This window comes from Pteronotus mesoamericanus, unplaced genomic scaffold (genome assembly GCF_021234165.1).
Source record: "Pteronotus mesoamericanus isolate MK-2021 breed Mesoamerican mustached bat unplaced genomic scaffold, CSHL_Meso_final contig_90, whole genome shotgun sequence".
Classification (NCBI taxonomy): Eukaryota; Metazoa; Chordata; class Mammalia; order Chiroptera; family Mormoopidae; genus Pteronotus; species Pteronotus mesoamericanus.
Genome location: NW_026555277.1, coordinates 4,379,517 through 4,397,811, shown reverse-complemented (window position 1 = coordinate 4,397,811; position 18,295 = coordinate 4,379,517). Strand labels below are relative to the sequence as shown.

General features: G+C 36.1%; 1 protein-coding gene across 2 annotated transcripts in view; it reads right to left on the bottom strand.

Moving 5' to 3' along the window:
- Positions 1–18,295, bottom strand: part of CUL3 (cullin 3) — a 91,746-nt gene that overhangs the window by 34,333 nt on the left and 39,118 nt on the right. For both annotated transcript variants that reach the window (XM_054585608.1, XM_054585609.1), the window contains one exon: positions 15,805–15,918. In XM_054585608.1, the coding sequence (XP_054441583.1) occupies positions 15,805–15,918 (114 nt within the window). The remainder of the gene's footprint in view (positions 1–15,804; positions 15,919–18,295) is intronic.

Here is an 18,295-nt window from a genome sequence, read left to right as displayed (position 1 = left end):
CTTTAGTGAGTTTGAAATTTTCATTATTTTTCTGACAAGTTCCTGGGCTTCATAAGAAAGACCTTAAGTTCCAAGATTCCCCCTAAACAACTCTCTCCTCCTTTTTGATGCTTTCACTGTTTCCTGTGTAATGAAGCTACTCTTTCTCCTCATGACCTTCAAGCCCTGGCATATGCTATAAAATTCACTCATTTTAAAAGTACAGTTCAATAATTTACAGTGAGTTTCTACAGTTGCATAACAATTGTCACAATCCAGTCCCAGACTGTTTCCATCATTCCTCCCCCCAAAAATCTTTCAAGCCATTTGCAGTCAATCCCCTCTTGCAGCTTTTTTTTCAATCCCCTGCTTTTTCTTTCTGTTAAGTTTCCTTTTCTAGACATTTCATAATTGGAATCATATATTATATGCTCTTTCATGTCTGATTTTTGACCCAGCATAGAGTTAAGGTTCATTAATGTAACATGTATCAGTATTTCATTCCCTGCTAGTGCTGAATAGTATGCCATTGTATGGATATGCCACATTTAGTTTATTCATTCATCATTCTGAGCTATTTCCAGTTTTCATCTACTGTTAACGAATATTGCTAGGAACATTTAGATACAACCTTTTTGTGCATATATGCTTTTAATTTTTCTTGGATAAGATTTCTAGGAGTAACAGTACTGAGTGACATGAAAAGTACCTATTTTCTCTAAAGTGAAAATATCAATTATTACAAATTTTTTAATATGAAAATAATAGATGTGGAGTTGGGAATTCTTCATATGACCTCTGGCTTTACCATTAACTGGCTGTGTGACAGCTGGAGTGTTGGAGCAGAGCATCAAACATTTAAGTGCATGGGAGGCAACTGTGGGTAAGGAAAATACAGATGCTGTAGCATAAAAGCTAAACCTTTGTCTTTTAACGTTAAGACTGTCAAGGTGTAGGTAATGACTGTAATTAAACGACATATAATATTAACCCTGAAATTTGATTAGAGATCCCAGAAAGATACTAAATGGAGAAGGAGTAACCCACAAACTTGAGTGTGGCTATCAAAATTAGTAATACTAAATAGTCATTTATATTCAATGTCTGGTATGTATATGATTAATTACCATCAAGCAAAATAAAAGCTATACATGCATACACCCACGGGTGTATGTGTGCGTATTTAAAACAGATATGCATGCACACATTCACAATAAGCTTGTGATGTGCACATAATATCTATGAAAATATTTTCCAATGAAAATGCTGAATATCTGTTTATTGCTTATTAGCACATTCAGCCTATGAGTACACAATAGCATTTTCAAAATACTAAGGGAACTTCTAATAATATTTCTAATAGGAACCTCCTTGTTAAAACACAATCTCAAAGTGCAGATAAGAAAAAAATCATCCCGAAAGAAAAAAATATTAAACATAATGTAAATGTAATAATACTTTAACCTCAGGCTTTTTAACCAAAATGTAGTTTGTATGAGTCTAACATTAGTCATTTATCTATTGAAGAGAGCTCAGCAAAGATAGAAAGTTGATGGCCGCTTTTGCCTTTTTAAGCCAAAATGCAGACATTTTAAATATAAAATGTTCTGAAAAACATGTTTGAAAGCCTAATGTCTGAGTCAAACATCAGATTTACTTAAAGAGATGTGATTTCACATCCACAGAGATAAGCTACATTTTAAATCTCTAAATTTATGGTTCCCTCTCAGGAGTTGCTAACTTGAAGTGTGCAAGAATCTTCACAAGCTAGATGGACCGGGGTTAGGAGTAATCAGTGACAAAATAATTTCATTGTTCCTGTTTTCAGAGCTGGGAAAAAGTCAGACTGCTTCTGCATCTGACTTCATCTGTACAGTTAACTTGATAAACCAACCTAGAAGCACTTCATCTGTAATGCAACATCCACCCACAATCTTATTCTACTGAATTCCCACTTCTATCCTTGTGAGAATAGCTTTTGTAAGACCAACTTCCCGCCAAGAACAACTGTAATAGCTAGGTAAACAATTAAAAAGTACCGCCTGTTTAAAAACACGGACTAGGACAGGCAGGCCTCTAGGAGCTGCAGTACAGAGAGTTGCACAGTCTTCCTCATGCTACAAAAAAAGGGAACCTAACCCAGCTGATGTTCATGTAAACCGTCTTTAGCAAATACCTACTCATAACCTAGGGCTCTTCACAGTCTCAGCAGACAAGAGGTCGTCAGTCTACAAGACCACAGGTATTACTACTACCACCATCTTGAAAAAGATTTGCTGCCTTTCCCCCTTAACTATTGGCTTCACCAAGATACCTAATCCATCAAGACATCTAAATATTTAATGTATGACGGATCAAACTCAGCATGCAGAAGTATTCTTAGGGGTGTCAAGATGTGCTAGGTAAAAATGCAAATTTTATAAAAGCTAAACCTGTACAAAGTCAAGGAGTGACTTTGTAAGTGGTCTGCACAGCTTCACTGAGAAAATGGTATTAAAAACAAATCAAGAGAGAACAAAAAATCTGTTAATGAAGTTCAAAAATTTAACTTTTACTACTTAATTTACCTGCAAGAAACGGTTCAGCAAATTATTTTTAACCAACAGTTATTATGTCATAGAAAAGTAAAGTAGGATAAATGGATATTGGGCACAGTAGCCAATGAGGCACCTAAGGAAAGTAAGAAATTATAAGCTCTTTCACATTATCACTCATACCTAGTGTCTCACTGTACAATGTTTTCTTGCAAAATTAAAGATATCTGGGAAGCAAATTTTAAAACTAACCTTTGGGTCACATTCAATTATGAAACCCAGTACTACAAACACAAATACAATAGTCCTTTGTCTTAATTATAAAGTTTAAGGGAGCTCTTTATAAAATTTTTGCTTCAAATACAAGTAGTTCAGTACTTTTAATAAGACCACTAAAGAAACAAGGGCAGTTAACAGACCAGTACGCATTCATCTACACTGCCTTTCCTGATCCTACTTGTGGTAACTGGTAGCTACTTAGCTAGGCAAAGACCACCGCAAAAACTGAAGCAGAAATACTGAAAATCGCTTTATCAAGCAAATGCTGGTTAATCAAACTCTTCAATAATCCTTCTTGCGGTTTCTTCTCCTCACAGCAAGATCTCTGTGTTTTCATTTATTATTATAAAAAGAGGATAGGAAAAGAGGAATGCAAGCAGTGTTAAGAAACTTTATAAATATTAAATAAACATTTATCCTGCTCGTACACTAGAGATATACCCTGAAAAGCTAAACTTACTTAAAATAACAAACAAGCAAGCAAATAATTCTCTATAGCAAGTGGCTAGTGTGAGACCATGTTTTAACTTTCTTTCCTAAGCTTAATCACTAGGAAATCTACAACATGTAATAAATTTAAGTGTTTCCGAACAGGGTTCCCTTTGTAATCATGACTTAAGATGGCTTAACACAATGAAGACAGAGAAAATTTAAAAAAACCCCAAAACACACACAATAACTTTGCACTAGAGACAAGTTTAAGTAGCTCAAAATTTAAAGAATAGTCCCAATATCTTCCACAAGCTTGTGGCTGACTACCTTGCTGAAAGGGCACCAGTAAGATATGAAATAGCAAACCGTACAGAAACAGTAACGTTTCTGGATTTAACTTTACTGGCAAAATGAATGAAAAAGCAGAGAACATGGGGCCAAAAACCTGGCTTGAAAACAGCTCTAGACTAAAGCTCAAAGTTTCCATCACTGTAAAATGGGCTCCAAATCCCTCTCTCAGGCCTGTGAAAGGTTTTAAAATAGTGTAGTTTTAAGAAATTTTATTTAAAAGTAATTTTCATTTATTTTAAGGACTGTATCCTAGGATGCTGGACAAATCAAAACCCATGTTTTCCTAAAGCTGTGTAAATCACACCATCATGAAAGCACTGTTCTCTACTCCAAAATTTAATCATCTGATGGTGGGGGAAAAAACAAGAACACCAGTAAACAGTCCGTATTAGAACCATCACTCTTAAGGTCTTGGATCAATGAGATTATAAGATGTTTAAGAATGAAGACCTGTATTAGAAAAGTGATATAATTCAGTGGTTCAGAGCACATATTTAGGAGCCAGACAGGCCCTTTCAATCATATTTCTGCATTTACTAGGTATGATTTTAAATATCTGTATCAGCTTCCCATCTGTGAAATAACCTGCCTCAAGATGCCAGTCCATGTATTTCCACTTCTAAATTTGAAAAAACAAATATGAAATTTGAAAATTTCATAAGACGAACTCTTCTGGCAAGAACATCTATAAAAGATGGGTAAAAATAAAAAGCTACCACCTAACATCCATCAAGATAGCTACTATCAAAAAACAAATCACAGAAAGTAACAAGTGTTGGGGAGGATATGGAGAAATTGAAGCTTCTGAGAAAAGCAGGGTCTTACAGGAATATTTATATATCTGTGTTCATACTGGCATTATTCAAAATAACCAGAGTGAAGACTACCCAAGTATCCACTGACAAATGAATGCATAAGCAAAATGTGGTACATACACACAATAGAATATTATTAGCCTTAAAAAGGAAGGGAATTCTGACACATGCTATAACACAGATTAACTCTGAGTCACATTAGAGATCAAATTTAGAGACAGAAAGTACAATGGTGGTGACCAGGGGCTAAGGGAAAGGGAAAGTGGAAAGGGAGAGTTATTGTTTAATGGGTACAGAGTTTTTCTTTGAAAAGATCAAAGTTCTGGAGATGGTTGGAGGTATTGGCTGCATAACAGCATGAATGTACTTAGTTTTCACTGAACTGGACACTTAAAAATAAAGTTAAGATAAATTTTGTTATGTGTATTGTACAATTTTTTTTTTAAAGCTAACTATTTAAAAGCATCAAAGAGCAATAAGGCAATCTGAACTTGAGGGGTCAAGATTATGGAGAAAAGCCAAGTATACTGAGAGGAGCCCCATATCCATCTTTTGTTCCCTTGGGTCGTCTGCTATTTGGAGAACTGGAAATAGGAGACCAAAAAGAAAGTATCAAGCAGCCAAGACTTATGAAGGGCTGAAACTGAAGAGGAAAGAAATCCAAAAAAGAACAAGAAATCCTGCAAATAATTTTAATCAAGATGTTCACTGACACATTACCTAAGCATGGATGAGACACCAACACACCTCACAGCAGCGCTGGGAGGCAAAAGAGCTGACTTGCAGTGGTGAGGAGAGAGAAGTTGGAATTCCAAGGCAGAGTAATGTGTATAGCAAAGTGGTAAACACCTCAGGCTTTTAGCTGAGACCCCAGAAGCTCTATTCCCTGTGAGTGAAGATATGCCCTGGAAATAGACGCAAAGTAAAAACAGCCCAATCTTTCACAAAGCCTGAAAGCCAACTTCAACTAAATCATAGTGTTCTGCCCATACTGTGCCTGCCTGCCAAAAGAAAGTATTTCCTTTAAAGAAAGATAGTATCTACCATCCAGGGTCTCCACTGTATATTTTTCATATACAGTGCTGGTAAAATTACCAGGTTTGTTCCGCCACCAAAACAAAGCACCCCAGGATCAAATGTCTGAAAACCAAGAGGAAAAGAACACAGGAAGTCTAAAGTATTCTTTAGTATCCAGGAAGTAGTTGAAAACAAAACTAATACAAAGTAAACTACAAGTCAAAAATCCATGTCATAATCACTATGATAACTACTAAAATAATTTTAGAATAATATGTAAAAAACAGAGAACGGGGAAAGAGAACAGGACAATAAAATATACTTAATGTACTTAAAGAAAGCAAGAAAGCTGAGAAAGTCAATAAAGAACAGATGAGGCTAAACGAAAAAAATAGGATGGCAAATTTAAACCAAATGTATCAATAATTACATTAAATGTAAATAAACATTACATATAAATGATGGGGTTAAAAGTCATGTTACTGTTTGGTGCTTACAAGTGACACACCTTAAATATAAGGACACAGAAAGGTGGAAAGGAAAAGATGGGAAGAAATTTGCCATGCAAACATCAAAAGAAAGTTCATATAGTAATACCATACAAAGCAGACTTTTAGTTAAGGCAAGAAGTATTAACTAGAGATAAGGAAGGATATTTCATAGAAATAAGAATCAATTCAACAGAAAGATAAACTATTCTAAACTTATATTCATTTTGTAACAAAACCTTCAAATATATAAATTAAAAAGAGAAATAAATCCAAACTTACAATTAATGATATTACAAATCTAAAGATTTTAACATTTCTTAATAGCTGAATAGGACAAGAAGACAAAAAATATTTTTAGTTAAGATGTGAAGGATTTGAACATGGTTAATAAATTTGCCCAAACTGATACGTGTATCACTATGTAACAACTGTAGCCTGAAAAACTGGAATTAACTGAAATTTAAAACTTTTCTTCAAAGATATGATTAAGAGCAGGAAAGACAAACCCAGAATGGAAGACGGTATTTCACAATACATATATCTGACGAATAACATCTATCCAGAATATGTAACAAACTTCCACAAAATAAAAAAAAGGGCAAAAAAGCCTGTGTATGTTAAGTTATATATCAACAAAAATGTTTTCAAAAATTAGAGGACTTTCAAATCAGTGTAGGGCTAGTGTAGAGCTTCTATCTGATTTTTCTGGTGAGTTTCTAAATATTATAGTAATAAATACCTTCTGATGAAAACTAGGAATCTAATAAGTCTTAGCCAATTTTTCAATGAGTGTTTCAATATCAGATTTGAAAATATTGATAAAAATTAGAAAAAAAACACAGAATACAAAAGACTGCCAATGTGCTTTGATAACTTACAAGAGCGATTTTCTACTAATATGCCAGAGCACACTGTCATTTTTAAAACATGCAATACCTGAAGGGCACTGACCTCTTTTCTCTTAAGACTGTCTAATAAAAAAATGACAATAGCCAACACAACAACTGTCCAGTGTGAAGGAATCAAATTATACCAATTTTTTTGGTCAGACTGGCAAAAAAATATCTTTTTTGGTGTGCTGCAGAATTTCAGTAATTAGTTTACATGTGCCATGAGACGAAAAAGGATGAAAATCTCTGGTAAGTCACTGTTCTTAAATCAGACTGGGGAAAACCAGGGTTGTCTGCCCACACAAGTGTCCACATCCTAAAACTTCCCAATGATAGAACAACTTGGAAAAAGAAAACACAGCTTTTTAGAACAAGGGCTTGATACATATGCACACCTGTATGTGTTCTGAATAAATGACTTTATCCTCATAAACACAAAAGGCAAATGAATGCTAGCCCAACTCGGGGCAAATTATCATACGTAATTTCTCAGGGTAAATGATCATACTCGTAAGTTCTGTTAAAGCAGAGCCAATAGACATAAGTTTTCTGCACTGAGGTGAAGACTGTGAACTTTGGAATTAAAAAAAAACAAACAAACCTTCACTACTCTAGTAATGTAGTAACTGTGTGACTGTGGCAAGTTAATCGCTCTAACACCAGTTGTTAATCTCTCTAGCTTCAGTTTATTAATTCGCAAAATGGAGAATAGAATACTCACCTTGAAGTTCAAGTATTTAAAACATTTGCACAGGAATATAGCCATATAATAAATGATATCTATTGCTATGTATTCAGGAAAATATTTCTACTTTTTCAAATAAACAAAAAATTATTGCTTTCCCAAACTGTAATAAAGCATACCGTGAGGATTAAATAAATTAATATACTTAGGCTGTGCAAGTGCTACCTGCTACTTCAAGGAACAGTACTGGGGAGACTCATAGGCAACCGAAGCTCTATAATCCCACCTGGAGAGTTGCTTAACGCATTTCATCAACTTAATAGTAACCTACCCACGGCTCCTGTTTTCTCCATCATTACCATTCCTCAGACATCACATGCAGCTGTTTGCTTTCAGTTTTAAATAGTATAAAACTTCAAAGCTGGAAGAGCTCTAAAATTTAAAATGATCAAACTAACACATCTTCCAACCACATTCCATAGGTAGGTTTCAGGAAATCAACTCATTAGCCCCTTGAAAATGCAAATAAAAAGGGTATGTGGGTGGTGCGTACATGTACACATTATCTTCCAGGAGAGAACCCATGATTTTTGACCATTCTCCAAAGAATGTATAACTCCCAAAAGATAAGAACCAGAGCTCTTACCCAATAAACTTATTTTCCTTATAGATAAGGAAACAAGTGTCTCACTCCAAAAAGTTAAATGACTTTAGCAAATTAATGACAAAGTAGGAACTAAAGCTTACTGTCTCCTAATTTATTAAATATTTTCCTCACTACTCCAAATTTCCTATATATATATATATATATAGCGCGCATTGAGAGCTTCCCATTTATGTACAAAAGTTTCACTCCCTTTATTACATCAAGAAATACATGCTCTATTTCTGACTGCACCACAGGGCCTACTTCATGCTTAGTGTATACTTGCCTCCCCAAACTCAATGTCATGGACTGCTTGCTGCACCATCATTGCTCACACACAAACAAAAATAGTTCATGGGTCATAGCAATCAAGGCATTCATGGTTCTATTAATTTGTTTGAAACAGCCACTGAAATGGAAGGCAATGAATTCCTAATTACGAAGTACAACACTCTTTAACCTTTAAAGTACTTACGAGGACGCCCTGGTTTTATTTTACATAAAAGCCTAGTACTGGGCTTTTGACCTAACCACAAAGATGCCAAGGTTTAATACTGTCAGTCACAAACGCAAAAACTAGAGAACATACGGGGAAAGCCTGTCTTGAACAAACCACTCTTGCAAAAGCAGCCAGTAAAAATATTAAACATGTGTGAAGCTTAATAGCCCCAAAGTCACTGGATCCATATTTTTCTAAGATACCATTTTGAAAGCAGAAAAAGTGCCAAGAAGATTCTTAAGCAAACTATCTGTGCTCATCCAGAATACAGCTATGTTCAAAGTTCCCTAAATGTGTCACCTAGAACATTATAAAGAAGAAACTTTTTTTGGATCTAAAAGCATCAAATTCTACAGAAAAAATAGTATAGGCCCACAGATTCTACCATCTCCATTTTCTCACACTATTTCTGACTTCCAAGGAAATACAAATCTTTAGTGGCTTGAGCAAATACCTTACATTTCTCACAACTCTACTCCTTGCCATCTATTACCTTTGGTAACTTTAACATTCCTAATAGCGACCAGTCTGCCAGAGTCCTTACAGACACCTTAATTTTCATCTCCCATCATACTTGGATCCCCTCCCCTGATACCGATATAGGCAAATCCTGAAACTTATCATTAGAAAATACCAAATATTTCTGGCACTGAAGGTACTTTTCCTTCCACCTTTCCCTATTTTATTATACTTTAACAAACCTGCTCCTCTAACTCACTGGCTCTTCAGACCTACTGATCCCTAAGACCTAATACTTCTATTTCCTGGAACCTTAGGATTCACTTGCCTACTTACTAAAACAGTCCATGATCAACCACTTCATTAATGCTACTAACAATCAGAAATCTCCCCCAGGCCCAATAAGGCAAAGTCTATCAGTGGCTTTCCCTTATTTTGAACATTCTTCTGAGACCGCTGAGAACTCCCGGAAAGAGTACAAACCCTGCTGACTACCTCCACGACACCAGATGTGTGCCCTCTCATCTGAATTACCCTCTCACAACCACAGACCGCCATTTGTTTACAGACGGCTGACCCCAGCAGAGGCGTTATTCCAAACTTTTCCCTTGTATTAGTTTCCTACTGTTGCTAAACAAATTACCACAAATTTAGTAGCTTATCTATTCACTTCTAGTCCTAGAGTAAAATTAGTTTCACGGGGCTAAAGTCAGGATGACTGCAGAACTGGTTCCTTTCGGAGGCTCTGAGGGGGCAACCCACTCCCGTGCCTTTTACGGCTTCTAATAACCACTGGTACTCCTTGGCCGTAGCCCTCCATCTTCGCAGTGCATCCCTCCCATCTCTGCCTCCGCCTGCACGCTGCCTTCTCCTTTGACTCTGACCCCCTGCGACCCTTCGGTAACAACGCTGTGATCCCTTTGGGCCCAGCAGGACAACCTAGGACAATCTCAAGATCCTTCACCTAATCACATCTGCAAAGTTCCCTTTGCCTTTTAAGGTAATAATCATTAGGTTCCAGAAATTAGTCATGGACCTATCTGGGGGACTATTATTTGGCCTACCACATTCCTCAATACCTCACATGCCTGTCACCCTAAACTGATGGTCCCACCTTCTACTTTACTAGGAAGAGCGTCAGAACAGTTTCTCAGCTTCCTCCACAAAGCTGTTGCCATGTTTCACCTCACCTCTTCACCCATCCTCGATGACTTTCCAAATACCTCAGAGAAGTACTGACCCTCCTTTCCTGCATTAACTTTTCCCCCATGATTTGGAATTTACAGCCTCTAATCTTTAACCTGATATACTAGTCTATCTTTGCTGTTCATAAAAATGACTGGAAATAGAGGCAAATTTGAGTAAAAACATGAAAATACCTTTGAAATTAACCATAATTTTAGGCAGAAAAATTAACCTATGTATCACAATAGAAAATGCTTTTCTCTTTCCTTTGACATTAATTCTAATTGCTCAAAAGTAGCTTACAGAATACCATCCATAATTTAATTTCACCCTGATGTTGTACAATGTTTAATGGGAAAAAATAAACTAATAGTAACCTAAATTTATGGATTATACCAATAATTAAAGATACCATATAACCTATAACAAACTTCCTCCATAAAATACTTAAAATTTCCCCCAACCATTAATCTTTTAAACAGTTAAAGCTGAAAATAAAGCTTATACTGAACAACCCCAAACCAATCTTAAAAGTTCAACATGATAACTGTTCTTTAAGAACAGAATGAATTAAAAATAACCAATTTAAGTAAAGCAGAGATTACAAACTTCATTGCCTTCAGTGGCTAAACAGGTAATGCAAGTCTCAAACGTTAGGAAGAGGTGGAGTGGCAGAAACTAGAGGTCACATGTTCCACCTAGAGGCATAAACACCTTTTTTTTTTTTTTTTTGGAAACACAGAACCTGCCAAACAACAAAGTTATGTGGGACAAATTTTGACCAATGGCTGCCTCCATGTAATCTGTGAATACATTTTCATTTTCAGGAGTTAAGTGTGCCCCATGGTACCCATACACTGAGGTGAATGTATGACATTTTAGACAGACACCCCTTGTTTAAAGTAAGGTCAGCTAGCTGAGTAGGTGGTAAGTGGGTAGACAGTGAAGCATCTTTTCTCCTTCCTCTCTGAGCCTGAGATCTAAAATTCCAGCAGTTAGAACTAGTATTCATTGGAAGAAGAAATCTGTTTAGTCTCCATGAAGGTATAACTAGTACACCGCAAGTATATACCCTATCTAACAAGTAATGTGTCCAAAAATAATGTAGGTATCAACTACTTTTTTTGATTTTTGGAGAAGTAAAATCACTTATTTACTTTGATTAGAATACTGGTTACATGAATGCATACACTTATCAGAAATAGTTTTATACACTTTATTTCTGCACATTTCGATGTCTATAAATTTTACCTTAAGTTTAAGAAGCACTTGTTTAATTAAGCCCAGAATACTGCAGAAAAAGGGCAAAATAAAGAGTGAAAGAATTCTACTTTGTGAAACATGAAGATATCTAATCAACTCTTTAATTTCTGAATCTAAAAGAACATATTTTCAATAAGTATTCTAAAAAAGCATAAGCTATTTTGAAATCTGTGTCCATTAACTCATTCGAGATATCTAAATGCCTAGTTTGCGCAAGGAGCTCGGCTAGGTGCTGGAGACACCGTGTGGTGACAGAGACCTCACAGAGTCCCGTCTAGTTGGGAAACAAGGTACTAAACAGCTGTTAATGAATGTGATAAATGCTGCAAAGGAACAGTGCTGTGTACAATCAGAGCAGTTGTGGTCAGCAGGTAGTACATGTTACATGGGTCAGGGAAACCTTACTAGAAATTTAAGCTAAGTTCTAGAGGATAAGGAGAAATATATCACATAAAAAGAGGAAACATTCTAGAAACATTCCCAGACAGAAGACATGTATGAAGATTCAAAGATGAGAGAGAAGGATCTCAGCAGGGAAGTAACATCATTATGTGCTTTACAACAGTAACTGTAGGAGCATTATGGAAAAGAGAAGAGAGAGGAGTACACTGTTTTAAGACCAGTTATTGTATGAAGAGAAATGAAGGTGATTTGGTCTTAGGTAGTAGATATAAAAACAGAAATTGCCAATTATAGAAATATATGATGCAGAGAGAGGGAGAAGGAATTGACAATAAGTCCCATAAACAAATGAAATGAATTGACACTGATTATGAGCTCATCTGGAAATGCCAAGTTTGAAATACCTCTCAGACAACGCAGGGAGCCATCAACTAGACAAATGAATGAGTGTGAATCTAAGAGAATAAAGCTGGAGACAGAATTTGGGAATCAACTACACAGAGGCACTAAATGAAGCTAAGGTAGTAAATGAGGTATACCAGGAGAAGGAGAACTAGGTCAAAGCCCTAAGAATGTCTCTAGTTAAAAGGCAGAGGAGGCGTGGCTAAGAAGAAAAAGTCAGAAAGGGAGGAGGCACACTAAAGGAGTGCTTTGTCACAGAAATTAAGGACCCAACAGGTTAGAAGACAAGACTGCCCAACTGTGCAAATACTGCTGGAGAAAAAACAAGGAGCATGAGAATCAGCGATCTTTGCCTTCAGAGATGTGCAAATATGGTGATCCTGATAAGGATAAGACTGAACAGAATAGTTAAGACAGAAGCTTAACTGGAACATATTCAAACTGAATAAAAGACGAAGAAAGGGAGATAACAAGCATCAACATTTCTTATGAGACATTCAGTAACTCAAGGGCCCAAAAGAAAATTGGGTAGAATTTCATTTTGAGGATGGGAATGGCCCAAACATACTAAAGCTGATGAGTAAGACCCAGTATGAAGGCAGAACCTGAAAATATGTCAGGTTTTTGACAAGGTAAAAAGGGACATGATCCTTAGAATAGGTAGAGAATTGGTTTTGCCAGAAAGACACTAACTACCCTCCATTAAAACAGGAAGGAAAAAAGAAAAAAAAAAACAAAACACACACACACACACACACACACAAAAGGAGAGGAAATACAGATAAAACCGTAGATTCAGTAGCAAAATACAACATAGTTTCCACTTGATGCCTTCTCTTTTTCTCTGAGAGGCTGAAGGCAAGATGAGTAATTAAAAGCAACGGTATAAACAGGAGAGCTGGAGGTTTGAAGAGAAACAACTATTTCAAAGTGGTGGGATGAGCTGCCTAGAGAAAGAGTGAGACCGCTGGCCAGTGCAGGAGGCTGACTGGAGGTTTTGTGACAAAGGATAAATAGTGGCACTAATCTACCCTCTGTGGCGTTTCCTCCAACAGAGGCCCAGGAAAGGTTTAAGTTGCTGGGTTTATCCAGGTCTGCAGCACTACCAGATGGGTTTGACGAAATGTTGAAGGGACAAGAAAAATAAATATTAGTTAAGTTTTACTGAGCACGTTACAGTCCAGGGCCCTGCAAATACTTTACATGAATGGCTCCTTTAAGCCTCATGGATATCCTTCCCAGTTGGTACCATATTTCATTTTATAAATGAGGAAGCTGAAGAACGAACTTGACTATGGTTACATAACAGCTAGCATTTCATGAGACAATAAATAAATAACTGAAATAAAACAAATTTTAAAAATAACATGAGTCTTGGCTGGTGTGGCTCAGTGGGTTGAGTGCCAGCCTGCAAACCTAAAGGTCACCAGTAGCATTCCTGGCTAGGGGCATACAGCTGGGTTGCGGGCCAGGTCCCCGGTTGGAGGTGTGCAAGAGGCAGCCAACTGATGTTTCTCTCCCTCTCTTTCTCTCTCCCATCCCTTCTCTCTAAAAATAAATAAAATCTTTTCAAAAATAAACAAGATTGAGTGTGTGTATAATTTTAAAATACTTGTATCAGTAGAGCAACGGATCATGAAATTAAGTGATTTACTATCTTAGTGTTAGAATATAAAGACTTACCAAAATCCAGAACTTAAAGAGAATAGCAATAAGATAACTTACTTCACATTTATATCCAGACATTATGATATGTGTTCATATACTATCTCCTTTTCTCAAAATGTCAACACAACATGGATCCATATTCCGAAGAGGAAAATGAGGCTCAGAAACACTAAACAGTTACACCTTTTACCAAACTACTGAAAAATGAACTTACTTTTGGCCCCCTTTGCCACTAGGCCCCCTACAAAACCAGGGGTAATAGGCCTGACTGAATTTCTCAGCAGAACCTAACACTTTACAGGTGTTTGCTCTCACTGAGAATTCTTTCCATACATTACTTTATTCTATCAAGTAAAAGAAACTAGGAAAGCACTTCACCACTATATTACAACTAAAGAAAACAAAATAAATATCTGAAAGTCAAAGAGTAAAAACTTAGAAGAAAATCATTATTTCCAATTCCCAAACATGAACACTGATATAACAAGATGTTATTAGACTTGGTAATTTTGCAGTGACAGAATAATTAAGCAGCTTGATGGGTTTAGTTTCATTCTATAATCATAAGGAAGTTAAAAAAAAACCCAAACCCAATAGTTTTATCTCCTTTTAAGTAATTAAACACCTTAGCTCAAGTCAATGTTTTCCAAATCGTCATGCTGAACAAGATATTTTTCTTAGCTGAAAGAAATAACAGTAATAATAGGTGAAAATGAAATATACAAGGGGGACCCTCCCCCCCAAAAAACCAGAATGACCTTCCACAGGGCAGGCCCCTTGCAGTACAGGCTTCCCCCGCTAGGTGAGTCTTCTAGGAACCCGTCTGTATCAATGCACCAGCCGGCATTGCTGTGGGAGGCTGCGTTTGGCTTCAGTGAATTTGTTTTGAAGACTCTTTCAACAGGGTTGCCCATTTCATGGGTGATTTACAAGCGCACCTGCCCACAGGGTGCTGAGTGTTCAGCAGGTTTTGACTGAAAACATCATGACCCCCATGCCCACCCTCCCTATTCACCCAATCATGCCCCAAGACACTTTTGTTTCCCTGGATGAAAAAAGTCCTCAAAGGGAAAGGTTTTGCCTGTGTGGAAGAGGTGAAACAAAAAAGGACAGAAGCACTGAAAGACATCAAAACTAACAAGTTCAAAAACTGTTCTGAGCAGTGGAAAAAACATCTTGATAGGTGTATTGCAGTGAATGGAAAGTACTTTGAAGGAAAGTGAAGTTCAAACATATAAGAATACATACACAATTTTTTATAAATAAATTCTGTGGTATTTTTTTTTGGTCACTCCTTGTACATCTAAAGAATATGGATATTGCAAGGATATACTATTAAAAGAGACAAAGGGTAGCTATTAGAGTACAGATGTTACAAAAATGTTTGTATTAATGACAACCCGTATCACTGAAGATATATGGACATTAGGTTTTAAAAACTTAGAACAGTATGTTCACCTTCCCTCTATCACACTGTCATTCAACCACCCTTACTCAAGAAGAGATATTAATAAAGTTTTTCAATATTTCCCATTTTGAAGCAAAAACGCTAGGTATTCAGGAAGAAAAATTCTATCTTACCCTCCCAGTCTTTCATTCTAATCATTATGTATAAGAAACATTAAATCCTTCACTCATAAGCTAAGGCGGCCCTTAGCTTATGAGTAAAATAAAGTGAAATATTGTTTATTTAAAAAAAAAAAGTATCTTCCACACTGACATATACTATTCAAATAAATGAAAAAGAAAACGCTGCTTTGAAATATCCAACTCCTTAAAGGAATAACAACAAAAAAGATCTACTTACCATATACATTAGTATGTCTCTGATCATCACCATAGCTGTTTGATGATCATTCCAAGCTTGATTTAGCGTTTGAAGAAAGTTGTTATTCAATGAATTAAGTACATCCTCTCGCACCTATTAACAGAAGAGTTCATTACAGTTTGTTTATACATACACACACACGTGCACACGCTCATATGTATACATGCACTTAATCTGTTCAATAAAATAATGAAGTGGAATCTTCAATTTTAAATTAAGGAAATGTTACAAACCAGCAGAAATATTTTAAGCTATAATATAACTATGTACAGATGACTAACAAATGTGTTTTGTATAGTCCAGACCCTTCCCTTGACCTCCAAAATCATAAAGCAACCTCTTGGGCATTTCTTAACATCACAGTCGGAATAGAATCCTAAACACTTGTAAGGAACTACAAGCCTCTATAGAACTGGCCCCAGGTTATTGCTCCAACTCCACCTTCCTTCTCCCATCTTTGAAGAATGGTGAGACCACTGATTCTGGAGTCAAATTATCTGGGCTCGAATCCCAGCTCTCTGACTAGCTCTGTGACTTTGGGTAAATTATTTAATCCCTATGTTTCAGTTTCCCTACATGTGAAATAGTGTCCATTTTGTTGGACCATTGCAAGGATTGAATTAACATTTGTAACACACTTAGAAACAGTGCCTGGCAATCATTAAACACCCAGGGATCATTAACTATTAATTTAGTACACTGTAGCCACAATGGAGCTGCATATAGAAAATGTGCTCTTGCCATTTTTTCTGCCTGGATTCACAGCTCACGCCCTCATTTTTTTCTCAAGTTTCACCTCCACAGACAGGTTTCCCCTGACCACCTAATTTCAAACAACCACCTGTATCTTTACTCCTTCACCTTATAGTTCATTCTTCCTCACGGTACTCAATACCAACCACTATATAACTAGTTTATTACTTCTCCCACCAAAATGTAAGCTCCACAGCAGCAGGGATTCTGGCTTTTCCATGTGAACCTTCCACACCTACATCAGAGCCCAGCCTATGTTAAAAAGCTTTATTTCATCCCCGCCCTCCAATACTGTGATCCACTTCCAACATAGTAAGCTCTTTCAGGATATCTGTCTTTGTACATGAAGTTCCCTGAGTCTGAAATGCCTTTCTAATGCAATCCTGATAGGACTAAACAGATTTCAAGAATTTCTTTACATAGTCTACATGCATACTGCCACTTTCTCCAGTAAGATGTTACTGACCACTTCTTCCTGCTATGTTATTAGTCCAAAAGCAAGCGAGTTTAACTAGGAAACAGAATCTAGACTCTGGTTCTAGCTTTATTGTGAAGTAGTAGTGTGTTTGTCCTCTAAGTTCCTGTTAACTCTTTGAGACTATACTGCCAATGTCTCCAGTTATTCAAATTCAACTAATCTTCCTATAGCTCAATTCTCAGTAACTCCAGCCTTACCATACATCTGTGTCTCCAAACATCCTTTACCACAATCTGCAGCAGTAAATTTTTTTCAGGTTGGGGAGAATCTGAAGTCATGATGTTTTTTTGAAAAACAAATTACTTAATACATGAAATGAAATATATAGATATCTATAAATCTGAATTCTAAACACATGTAAGTAAAATGTCATTGCATATTATAACTAGAATAAACAAGTGGTTGGAAGTGCCAAACACTGGAAAAAAAAAATACACATAGCACACTATTCCCAACACACAGGAGAGTAAGTTCGAATTGAGAAAACTGTATCTAGTTTATTTTTTTCTTAAATATTGGAAGAAATGAGGTCTTCAAGAGATATTAGAGACAGGGACAATATATCTATTCTAAGACCACCAGCCTATACTTAATCTTTTGTTCACAACTGTATTTTGTTATACACAAGTGTATTTTGAAGCATCTGAACTTCAAAATACATCACTCAGAAATCCTCCCATAAATATGTTGACTATGTCAACAGTGATAAATATCCAAGTTGGTTAGTTTACAGTACTGTGTTTAACAAATACTACTATGCAAAATGGAAAAAATATCACTTATTTTAACTCATTAAGCCTACCATTTGTCAGATACAAATTCCCAAGGTAGCTAAGAACACAGTAAGCTGAAAATGTAGCTATTTATAAGTCTTCACCAAACTTCATATTCTTTCACTGAACCACTAAATTTTGAGTGGCAATTAAGTTAAAATCATGACAACACTACATACACTCTACCACGTAACAAAAATGAAATATCCCAAACACCAGAATATTTAGTAATTAATTATGCTTAAGGACTTAACTTCTATATACTTATTTGGTATAAAAATTAAGTTATGTGTTACCTATAGTAAAGTTACTCAGATTTTAGAAAACAAACTGGACTTGGTATATTTGTTTGAATGAGTAAAAAAATGATAAAATATAACATCACTAATCACAAGTACTCTTCAAAATAAATAAAACTTTATTTGCATCACACTTCAAAAAATTACCCTCGCAAATCAGTAAAAGT